Consider the following 12,083-nt stretch of genomic DNA (forward strand, 5'->3'; position numbering starts at 1 on the left):
GCGCACGTTTGAAGGAGGAGCAGGGACAAAAAACATTGAGAATCGGGTCCAAAGCAGCAAACAGCAATGAAAGGCCATCAACGTCATCCTCTTGGCCTGAAGTAGAAGACATTTTTTTGCAGATTCTTTTGACTCCTCCTCCTGCCGCTGGCCACACCAACAAAATAGTCACATTTTGCTTTACCTAGATTTTTTTTGCTGCACGGCCAGAAACTTGACAATGGCTATAACTATGTCCATGTGAAAATGAGGCGAAGAGCGCTCCAGGTGTATTTGTAGTGACTTTCTATTCTGTCTCAGCTTTTTGAGCACGAACCAACCACGTACGTCATGCTCAAGTACCATATACCTGTGCAGCTACACCTGAAGCTATCGAACTAGTTTCGTTCCATTGCATTTTTCACTTTTACCCCCGCCGGCTTCTGCCTTGTTTGTCTGTGCAGTTTTTCACTTTTCTTGCCGGCCAAGTAAGTTTATGCCAAGGCAGGTGAAAATGGGATGGATGTGCACTCAAAGAAATGTATTAAGAAACTAATTTATTTAGTAAAGCTAAAAATGATAGCCTCTTTAAACAAAATACCCAACAGTTTCGATCTAAAAGACTGTTTAGACATACCTAATTCATAATTTCTTTGTAGTCGTCACCATTCCTTATGACTTTAACCAATGTTCCCCAGATTTTCCTTGAGTGTGGTTGCCGCTGGAGGAGTAGGTCAATGGGTTTTTGCCATTTTGCATCATTGAAATTGAAATGAGTCCCCTTGTGCCGCTGCCAGCAGACTTGAATGCGCAATCACAAGAGCGCACTTCAATGCGCCCTCAACGTGTGCCGGTGTACTAGTATTAGTCTGTATGTCCCAGAGAGTGACTGTCTTCAACTGAACTTAAATTCGATTCCATCAAATAGCTAACTATATCAAAGCATTCGAGCTCACCCATATGGAATGCTCATCACTAGCCCCAAGAGGGATATGCTTGGGTTTAAATTAAAGCTACGCTGTTTATTTACAAACTAGATTGGTTTTTTTATGATAAAAAACCTTGTTTTATTTAACATTTACATTCAGTAAAGGTTTTTATTAAAATCAATGATAAATGTTAGCAAAAGACATCGCAAATATTGATCGGTTGTAGCCAAATTTGGCCTAGCTAAAACGATACAAGTATGGATAGGTCAAGGACTTGGAAACATCCATGTGAGATGCGCGGGCATATACTTCATCTGGTTCCTGGGGCTTTGCTACTACATTTTGGGAAGCTACAGTTTGGCGTTTCTTTTCGCGTTCCAGTTCGTTCATTATGGCCAATAACTCGGCAGGAAGGCTGTACAGATCACCTTTCCGTTGGAAGTATCCCAAGGGTTGGTAGTTCTCCAGCACCATTTTAATATCCTCCTCAAGTCCGCAATCAGTTTTACACAATAACTTGGTCAAGTGATCGGCGATCTCCTCAACGGTTACTGGCTTTCCCATGGCCCTCATAGCCTTGCTAACGATCGCTATATCCGTGTAGATGATTCTTTGCCGATTCATTTTACTACAAATTTTCGTTGGCTTGTCTGAATTTTCTTATTTGTAAATGAAGTTTAGATATAAGTTTATTGAAGTGACGTTTGACTTAAATAAAAATGTGACTAGCAGCCTTTCCTTTCTCGATATAGTCGTTCTTAATCTCGGAACCTCACATGCTACCCAAGCCAAAGTTTTGCAAATGAATTTATCGTGTTCTGCGCTAATTCAGAATCCACCTAAATGCTCGCACAACTAAGGGTGAATTACACACCATACACCCTCAGTTGTGCTACAGTTGTAGTTGGTAGCTGAAAAATAAAAACCAAAATAATGCGCTAGACGGGGCACGGCAGCCGCTTCTGTTTGTGTCTCCGGCTTAACTGCTGCTTAATGCACTTTCACTGTCATTTGTCATAAGTAGTTAGCGCTCTGTTTGCTCCCCTCTCTGTTGATTTTGCTTTATTTATTCTTTTAAGCTGCCTCGACGGTAATTAGATCTGCCACGCCCCAACGAGAGGCATCCACAGCGCAGTGTTTCAAATGCAGAATGGTTTTAAGCAGCAATTGTGCCAGTTGCAGATCCGGCTGGAAAAAACAACACGATTAAACGAAGGTCTGCTGAAACGAAATCTGGCTGAAATCATGATGAAGCTATAAAGCTTCATTAATGCCACTTCCGTTTCGTTTATCTATAGATTCTTCATTTGATTCTTCTTTTCATTAAACAAAGAAATCCCTTAAATGAGAAGAGCCTTTAAAATTAAAAAGAAGAACACGTAAGGAAAGTTTTCCAATTCGATTAATTTGCAGCCGAGTTGAGTTGGCTCTTGAATCGATCGCTCATCCGCAGGCCGCCCAGAATTCGAATCATGTAACATCCTCGTTGACACAGCCTGTCCCCTTTGTCCTCCCTGAAAAGTTTCTGGCCATGGCACGTGACCCAGAGAAGCATTTTGTTGTCAAGAGCAGCGGGAGCAGGGCAGCTGTCAATGCAACTGCCCCCCAGTTGGAGGAGAGGCCAGAGGAGGAGGAGAAGCTGGCGGATGCTTAAGCAAACGAGGCATGCATTAAAATGGCAACTGCAACTGAAAATGAGGCAAATGAATGGGCCCAGTTCGACCCAAGAAAGTGCCGCCATGGCGAGAGAAAACAACGCTCTCGACTCTCGAGAGCCCGATTTGGGTCAGTCACATCAAAAGCAATGGGCCCGGCGCCGAAAAGGACTAACCACTGCCTTGACCAGGAGCAGGACCAACTTCTTCTTCAACATCATCGCCCAATGCCGAAGCATAATCGTCAAAGCTGGACCGTCAAGGCAACTGGAGGCCCAAGTTGTTTTTCTTTTCTTTTTTTTTTTCGCCTGCCAGCAAAAGTTGAAATAAATTTAATTGAATTTCTGCAGTGACATAAAGCAAATGGCAACATGGAGAGGCAAAGGAAAAGCCGAGCCGAATGAAACCAAAGCAACAGCGAAAGCAAAAGTTTGCTTTTCAGATTAATGAAATTTATTTTACGCATGTGCCACAGCATGTCAGCGGCCCAAGACGGACGAGAATATGACGAATTTTAAAGAGTTGAAAAATGTTGACAAAGTCCTTGTTTAAGGGGAAATAATAATTGCCAAAATAAACAAATATTTATAAATAATATTAAACAAATATTAAGAGTTCCGCTCAATAAGCCATAATTATATTAACGCAAACGGCAGAAGCCTCAGCAAACTAATTGAATTTTAGCCATAAAAACCGCTCGTCGAAACTAATTTCAATAAATAAAAGTTACATTAGATATAAAAAGCGGGACCGAAAAGAAAATCACTTAGTGTGTCTGTTCCGTTTTCTGGTCTCTGTGCCAACCGCCAACCCCCTTCCGTTTCCATCAGCAGGCAGTTGTCCTTGCCTGCAAATGGCCGTTGGTTTTTGGGTTAATTAGCCAAGTGAACGTTGCGGTTACGTGTGTTGCCTTTCCCCTACTCCTCGACATCACCTCAGCGCCCCACCCACCGACACCCCCGCCGCACGTTCGCAGTCACCGTGCGAAGCTAATTGCAAAATCCTATTATGTATCCATTAGATACGCATATATACCATATCGTCAACGTCTGAGTACAACATATACAAATACCTACATGTATGAGAGCCAAAAAATATCTCGTCCTCTGAGTAATATAATTCGAATTTTCCTACATCAAGTTCATAGTCGTCTTGTGGCGGCTACCCGGCGTATACTTAATGTGGGGGCAAGAACCTCCTTCTTTGATGGCCTGCCACTCATTATTTTTCATTTATGCACATTTTTAATGAAACTGCCCATATCGAGGACATTTTCCCTCAATATGCTTCTGGCACTAAGCCGATAACTATAACTATGAATGTCAGCGGGCACAGGGAGTGGGAACATTTATTTCAATCTCTATGTGGTAAACAGTGTAATAATCATAAATAAATTGGTCCATAAAGGCAAACGAATGGCTAAAGTTTCGCACAAGAGATTTTGGTATACATAAAGTCCTGATGATGCATGAACAAATTTATAATCAAAATAATTGCAGTACTTAAGCTAAATGAGGCGATTTAAAGTCAATTTTAAGACTATATAAAATTCAAGAATGATTTTGGACTACATTTATTTGGTAAAATTGAAAGCAAAAATGGTTTAACTGAAAGAGTGACAAATATTTCTTTATTTTCTTCCAGATAAATATATATTTAATATTTTTTAAATATATTTCTTACTTTATTTTAATATTTTTTAAGTTGAATCCTGAATTTTAATTGTCATCGAAGAAGCTAAACATTTCTAAAACTGGAAAGATATTCAGAAATTCAGGTGCTAGCTATATTAATAATTAATAATTAATTTTTAAAACCTTTTTGAGTGTATGAATAGTAATAATAAACCTCTGATAAAGGTTATATACTTTAATAAATTATACTCATAGTACTTCAAGCCACTGTACCTGACCTTTGGCTCAAAACTTCCCATTAACGCGTGTCTAAGCTGCTTTAGCCATACTTGGGCCATATGTATCAATATGCTCAGTAGAACAACAATGACTAGCTTGGCGAGTACAGCCCCACCGCTGCTGCAATCCACAGTGTTGCCTTCATCCACTATTTTGCCGGCATCCTCTGTTTTGCCAGACATTATGTGTGCTCTAGGATTCATCTGGATTGTTGAGACAGCTGCCTGCATGCCCGATAATAACATTCTGCGGCCTCGGAGGAGTGCTCCTGGATGCCCGGTGAGATCGCGTCCGGTAACAAGAAAACTTTAATTTTTCGATCTTGTTTTTCAGAATGGCTACTTCATGGACCAAAAATTCAAAATGTGCCTTCGTGAAAAGTACCAAGCCAAACAGATTGCGGGACAAATAGGACAATGGTTGCCGATCTATAAAACAACAAAAAAGCCGATCCTTGTTGTAACATCTCCAAGTGTTAAAAACCCCTTGGATGGTTATACTGGCAACTGGTACTCCTATGGTTCTAACTGGGCCACGACAGATAGATATAATTTTTAAGACCCATCAAATTTATTGGCCAAAGTTTTCATTATGCATACAAATACAACTGAAGAGCATTCGTTTTTTTTTTATTTGTTTAATTACTGTGAGGTGGCTGCTGTTCCTGAAAGCTTTACTTTTCTTCCGAACAACTTGATTTCAATTGTAAAATTTAAAAAAATAGAAAAATACTTGCTGTAATTAATTTGTTTGTTTAGCTTGGCTCCCCAGACATTTTCTAAATCAATTATTCAATAGAAACTAAAACCGAATAATTTCTTTCAATCTCTACTACGCACATTTCAATGGCCTTCAGTTGAAACGTTAAACAATTTGTATAAATGTTTCAGCAGCTTGTCTGTTGAGCTGTTGACGAACAGCTAGGTAAATTATAGATAGAAAACTGAGCCAGAGAGGGAAGGAAGAGGGAGGATGATTTGTTGTTGGCAGGGAATAAACAAATTTACAATTAATTTCCTGTCTGAGGAAATTGCCAAAATGTTTGGCAAATGCATAATTGAATATATTGGTGTTGCCTGTCGGATGATGAATAAAACTTACTCGTTGTGCGGTATATCCTCATCCTGATCGCCGAGTGCGACAAATATGTGCATTTTGAATATTAGCACGCCCAGCACTATGGCCACAAAGCAGCTCCACTGTTTGCTCTCCATTTTCAACTGTATTTGGACCGGTAGTGTGCGTATGTATCTATGTGGATCAATTGGTGCTGAATACTTCCAGATTTAATCTCCTGTTTGGGTACGCCGCCCGTCTATCGATTGGTTTTTGGTTTTCAAAATGTATAATTGTTTAGTGTGTTCGCGTGCCCGGCACATATGCAGATAAAGCCGCAGAGCAGTTCACAAATTAAACCGAATTCGCGCTTAAATTGTTTTCCTTTTTAATTTATTGACACTTTTGATGCTTTTATCGATTCGAAAAACTAAAATTCGTTAATTTAAGTTCTTATTTTAGTGTGTGGCTATTGGTTTTGCCAAGCTTAATTGCAATTTCAATTTTCGATTTTCATATACTTGCTATAAGCGCTTTTAAGCCGGACATTTGGTGCTGCCAAAAGTTTTTATTGCTTTTTCCGTGTACATTCAACATTGTTGCGAAGCTATTTGGTCAGTTATTTTTTTGGTGACAAATGGTAATTGAGCTGGTAGTTTGATATGTGGCTTAGGTTTGTGTGTTTGAGCTGTAAAAAAAAGAGATAGGAGACAGTTTAGTGAAAGTTTTTAGAGTTTAATGGCGAATTTATTTAGCTTAATAATATATTTAAATATTTAACAATAATATGGCATTTGTATCTAAACTTGTATGAAATATTCTCTTATTTTGACTGTGGTTGTAATATATTTTTCCCGCTTGCACTAAACAAAGCATACTGATTTTCAATTAGTTTACAAATAGTTTTATTTTTGAATCTCAAACAGACCAAAAATATGCATTAAAATACAAATGGATGGAACTTTGGAAGCGGGCTGTTTCCCTGGCTCCCTGTGAATTTGACCTAGAAATGCGTTTTCGCCCGCATAGCCCCCACCCTTCATTCACATAACTCACTTCGTAACTTCAGGATGTTTTCGAAATCGAATCCAATTTCGCTCTGCTTGGTTTGCTGCACATGCGCGGTGTGGGAAGCCGCCTTCACTCATTCACTCGGACTCCTTTCGCCAGAAAACGGTGTGTCCCCAGTGTGCGAGTGTGCGAGGCTTTTTGTATTGGCATGCCACCCCCTAAAAAGGCGCACATAGCCATACATCCAACCCTGAATGCGAATGTGTTGGGGCTTCTGTGTGTGTGCTGTGCTGCGTCCCCAAGGATATCGCGTAATAATTTTCATTAAACATGCTGCAAGCCCTGCCTCCCCGCTCTCGCAACAGCCACGTCCACATCCGCATGAAATAAAGACAATTTATTGCGGCCAATACGCACTCACAGACACTCGCATGTGCATGCCTCCGCCACATATCTAAATAAATGTGTATATAACCGGATTTCGCACGCTTTTCCGACTCCCTTCGCGTCGCCCTTCCGCCTCAACGTCAAAAAGTTTGACAGAAGTGGAACGCCATCCGCCATACACGTTTGGGATGCGACATCACACAGAAGGCAAGGCGAGTCAACGACTCCACAGCAGCGAACTCTGAACAGAACAGTATGCAGCTCAGACTAAGGCTCACCAGAGATGCTTTGCCAGTCACATGGTTTTGATTCTCAGGGAAAGGTATTTAAATAATCTATGTGCTCACAATAATCTAGTAAATAGGTAATACCCAGATTTTCCTTAAATAAATTTTCAAATGAGACTAAAAACCATTACTATATTTATACCCTTGCAGGGTATTATAATTTCAGTCAGAAGTTTGCAACGCAGTGAAGGACCCTATAAAGTATATATATTCTTGATCAGCATCAAGAGGGGAATCTTTCTAGATATTTCAGGAAGAAATCGATTTTTTGGCCATTTTTGCAAAATTTTATAAGGGGTTACATCATTAAAATTTTTGATTTTGATAAAAAATTGAATTTTTAAAATTTTTAAATGAAGTATGCAGATTTATTAACTGTAGAAAATCTTGCACAGAACTGTTTTCCGATTTAAAATTAATGCTTTTTTGGCCGATTTATGATATTTTTAATTAAAAAAAAATCAAGAAGTTTTTTAATATAAAAAATCAGATTTTATAATACAAAATAATATTTTTCTAAGTCAAGGAATCATTTCCGACCCCATAAACCATATATATTCTTGATCAGCATCAACAGGGGAATCTTTCTAGATATGTCCGGAAGAAATCGATTTTTTGGCCATTTTTGCGAAATTTGATAAGGGGTAACATCATTAAAATTCTCAAAAATAGGCAAAAATTTTGATTTCTTAAAATTTTTAATTTGCTATGCAGTTTTTTTAAATTAATAAAAACTAACACAAAACTGCTTTCCGAATCGAAATTAATGCATTTTTGGCTTAGTTATAATATATTTTAATTGTTACCTGCAAGGGTATACAAACTTTGTTTGGCTGGCCAAAGTTAGCTTTCTTTCTTGTTACTAAATAATATTATTAGGAAAAGTTACAAAAAAGCATATTAAAGCAGCAAGACAACTGAAAAAGAAAGGGGTCGTGTTCAAGCCTATGACAGAATTATTATATTATAATCACTAAAAAATCAATCCTTCCCAAATATATGTAAACTGTTAAAATTCTCCTTAAATAAACATATGGTTAAAAAGGCATCTAAGCTTTTAATTCTTGTTTATAAACTACCCTAACTCTTTAGTGGAAATAACAATTCATAATTAAAAAACGTATTATTTATTATCCAATTTATTTGTATTAAATTCTGGTTGAATGAATGGCAAAGCTTGGTAATTTGCAGTTCATTTGACAGATATCCATTAACCTAACAGCACATACTCTATCTGAACAGATCGCTTATTCCCGATCAACCCATCAATGTACACATTTTGCGCAAGGGTATTGGGTGGATAAGAATGAAACAAAATAATAGTGATAATAAAAATAAAAGCATGTGCAACATGGCGTATACGCAACGTTGGCAAACGTCAGGCAACATCAAGCGAGCTGAGGCGAAGCCATTGTTGAAAAGTGAAAGTTTATAGTTGGCGCACGTTCATAAAGTTTTGCGTGTTATACAAAAGATTTATTATATCGCATATATCGCTAGCTCCTGCCGTTCTTTTTTCCATTTCCACATCCTGCGCATACGCCACACCGCCCGCCCCAATTTTTCCTCTTTCTTCTTTTCTTTTTTTTTTGCCGCTCTGTTTTGTTTGCTTTTTGCCTTTTTATGTTTGGCCTGACTTTTCGTTTTTGTTTGGACCCAAAGCACCAACGGCAGCCCCGAAGGCAGCTTAAAAGCAATATGGCCTTGGGAGTTTTCGTAATGGAATTAATGTGCCTGTGAAAATTTCAATAGGCCGCGTACAAAACTTTTTACAACCAAAGACGGATATGTCTGTGTGTCTGGCCGCACAACGGTTTGATAAGTTATAAATCTGTTCTCTGTGTTTGCTTATACGCAACCAGGCCACATGTCATATTTCAAGTTTCATATCCACAGACTGTTTGTTTAAAATCTAACGAGATTTGGATATTTTATGGGAAACTACTAAATCTTAATTTATACCTATACGAAAGCTAAGATTAGCCAATTGAAACAAATAAAAAATGTAATTGTAAAATCTTAGTTAACCTAAACAGTTTTTATTTATAATGTGTTTATATTCTGATTATATTATATTACTGTCAATAAATAAAGGTAATACACAACATACTTATGTAAATGTCTAAGGTTGCATCGTATACGTAATTTTTATAATTAACCCTTTTTTATTGTTGAATTAATAGAAGAGAAAAATCTTGTATTCGTTAGTTTTAAGTAAAATATAAAAAGATATATTAACCGATTGTATGTAGCGCACTAATTTATAGGTTTTCATAAATCATAAAATCTAAATCTATAGTTATAATGAATTATTAAACTATTGCCATATCTCAAAGGCATACAAATTTGTAATTTCCATTAATTATATATCTTCTCAAATAAATCGGTTCATAATAGCTTTATTACATTAATAATGCAACATCCTAAATTTACAGAAATTTTAGAGTTTAAAGACAGAAAGGAAGCTCTTAAAGATGCTCGCTTCTTTATTATATAATAAAGGGGTTTTTAAAAGGGATTATAGACCAATTCCTCCTTATAACTAACCAAGCAAACAGAAATATTTGAATTAATAGTAGGAACACCCAATTTAAAAGTCTGCAGCTGCCAGACCCCAGAGAGAGGCAGGAGCTGAGTGATCGGGGGGAGGAGAAGCTGGCAAGGGTCAGGGGTTACGAGGTATTGGTCAAGCCTTGAGATTTTACGCAGCTGCGTAAGCTGCGTGGGGCTGTAGTACACGTTAAGCCGTTATTATGTGCCATGTGCTGGTGTGAGTGCGTGTGTTGCTGCGAGTGTGTTTGTGTGATGGGGGGAGCGTGCGTAGTAGTAAATAGTAAAGCGGCATAGCATACTTTTTTGGGCGCGCAATCACAGGCTCACACGTACACTAAAAACACTCACACAGACGCCCGCCACGCCGACTGTATGCTCGAATTTTGATTTATGCTGCTCGCAATTGAAACTTTGGCTAATTTATGTGAATTTGGTGATTTCGTGTTGCCCTTTGTTAGGTATTCGGTCCTTTGTTTTGCCCATTTTATTGTGCAATCGAAGCGAGAGCATTTTCCCCACTCTCTCACACACACACACACTCTCTCTCTCTCTCTTATCCTTTTCGCTCTCACTTACTTGATGCTCCCGTGCGCGCCAATTTCGCAATTTCGAAGACGGGTGCGAAAAGCTTGACCAAAAACAAAGTAGTCCTTCAGCCGCTCAGTGGGTGGTGGTTCAGTGGGTGGTGGTGCAGCGAGGCGCAACGCGGGGGCCAAAAAGATTTGCTGACACTTTTTACTATACGCGACTTTCGAACTGGAGAAAGCGACGCGAGAATCCGAGATTCGAGATTCGATATTCGAGTTTCGAGAAACGGAGAGAGACGAGAGATTTATTTGAATGCGCGGCTTCGTCTCTTCGGCTTTTTGGCGCTCACAAATATTGCACCACTACAGGCGCACGCACTGCCACACGCACACGCACATACATACACATATATACACACACATATATCTGTATTGGATTTTTTCCAACGTTTGGCTTTCGACGGTATATCCTGCGGGGGTACAGAGATTTCGCAGTGGATTTGTGTTAATTCTGCTCTTAAAACACTGAACTAGCGGGTTAATTTAGGCCGCCCCCGTTTACTGTTAACACTTTAAACTCCACTTTCGGGCAACGATTAAGGGATAAGCACTTTAAGTTGGTTGTTGCTCTGCTCGGAAACGGCGTTTCGGATGTTATTTTCCCACAGCCCTCTTGCATTGGGGCTGAATTTCGTTTTGGTCGCGGTTTCTGCTCGGAACGCATCCACACTCGCCAGATTCTCGCCACTGAGTGGTGGTTCTCGTGAGCTTTCGAAACCGTTTCGATTCCTTCCAATTCGAATTCGTTGCCAGTGTTGCCAGTATAGCTTATTTCTGGCTATAACTAGCATTTTTTAAATGGAAAAGCTTATGGAATTTGCAACTTACTTAAAAGCTTAAAAATAGTTTTTCTTAATAATTATTAAGCATATTTAGGCAATAAAAAATAAGAAAAATATTTATTTTTTTACTACTGGCAACATTGATTTGATGCTGCCAGATGTTAATGTTTCACCGCTAATCGATATATACGAGGACGATATTTACATGTTGGCGGTTTAATTTTTTTCAGTTTAAATTTGTTTAATGGAAGGAATGTTAAACAAAGGAACAATGTTAATTGCTATATTTTTTATACACGTTTTTGCTAATTATTTATCCGTTAATACATTTTTAAAGCTGCTAATTGAACAAATTCAAAATATTTCAAATATAAGCAATTAACATTTATTAAAATAAAATTAATAATTAATTGAACTATCAAAATAATCATTAGAATCAAAATAATTATTGAACTTAGTAAGGATTTGTTTGTATTTAAGCTGCAGTCTTGCTATAATCCTTATCAATTGTGGGCCGTACAATGACAGTGGCGCCTGACACGCTCGGCATGCAGATCGAACAGAACCTTGTTCTTCTCATAATAGCCTGGATTTTGATCGATACCCAGCTCCGGGTTGTACTCATTATAAGCCGCAGCCGGGCATCCAGTACTACATTTTGAAGCAACAGTATAATCGATTTTTGTGAGATGGTTACCGATGCTAATGATGCTGTTGCAACCGCCTCCGTTCAGATCCAGATGCAGGTCTCTGAAGCGCTTCGATAGGGACGTCAGATCGCAGCTTAGATCATCCCTTCGGCGTTTTCGGGATTGCTCCATTGAAAATGATGAAATATAGTTACTTTTAGTTACTTTTACTTATAAAAGTTTGGATTTTAAAGAATATGACAATTCACACAGACCTGATTATAGCCTGTGCTGTTTGACATTTGAATTTCAGCC

General features: G+C 38.5%; 4 protein-coding genes across 6 annotated transcripts in view; 1 reads left to right on the top strand and 3 right to left on the bottom strand.

Moving 5' to 3' along the window:
* stol (voltage-dependent calcium channel subunit stolid) overlaps positions 1-11,035 on the bottom strand; it is a 42,123-nt gene extending 31,088 nt beyond the window's left edge. For 2 of the 3 annotated variants that reach the window (XM_017168482.3, XM_017168481.3), the window contains exons 1-2: positions 10,347-11,035; positions 5,578-6,220 (exon numbers count right to left, since the gene is read on the bottom strand). In XM_017168482.3, coding sequence (XP_017023971.1) covers positions 5,578-5,690 — 113 coding nt within the window. In that variant the 5' untranslated portion in view covers positions 5,691-6,220; positions 10,347-11,035. Of the gene's footprint in view, positions 1-5,577; positions 6,221-6,588; positions 7,272-10,346 lie in introns of those variants that run through there. The other variant, XM_070283422.1, reaches the window with a different exon arrangement.
* LOC108075878 (uncharacterized) lies at positions 1,052-1,618 on the bottom strand. The gene has a single exon (XM_017168483.3). The coding sequence runs from the start codon at positions 1,530-1,532 to the stop codon at positions 1,146-1,148; it is 387 nt and encodes a 128-aa protein (XP_017023972.1). The 5' UTR covers positions 1,533-1,618; the 3' UTR covers positions 1,052-1,145.
* LOC108075879 (uncharacterized) lies at positions 4,549-5,093 on the top strand. Its single transcript, XM_017168484.3, has 2 exons — positions 4,549-4,755; positions 4,810-5,093. Exons 1-2 carry the CDS (start codon positions 4,564-4,566, stop codon positions 5,032-5,034), a joined length of 417 nt encoding a protein of 138 aa, XP_017023973.2. The 5' UTR covers positions 4,549-4,563; the 3' UTR covers positions 5,035-5,093.
* Positions 11,036-11,642: 607 nt separating the features above from the next.
* On the bottom strand, positions 11,643-11,960 carry LOC108075883 (uncharacterized). Its single transcript, XM_017168489.2, has one exon. It carries the CDS (start codon positions 11,958-11,960, stop codon positions 11,643-11,645), a length of 318 nt encoding a protein of 105 aa, XP_017023978.1.
* Positions 11,961-12,083: the final 123 nt, after the last annotated feature.

The sequence above is a fragment of the Drosophila kikkawai genome, chromosome 2L (assembly GCF_030179895.1).
Source record: "Drosophila kikkawai strain 14028-0561.14 chromosome 2L, DkikHiC1v2, whole genome shotgun sequence".
In the NCBI taxonomy this organism is placed as follows: Eukaryota; Metazoa; Arthropoda; class Insecta; order Diptera; family Drosophilidae; genus Drosophila; species Drosophila kikkawai.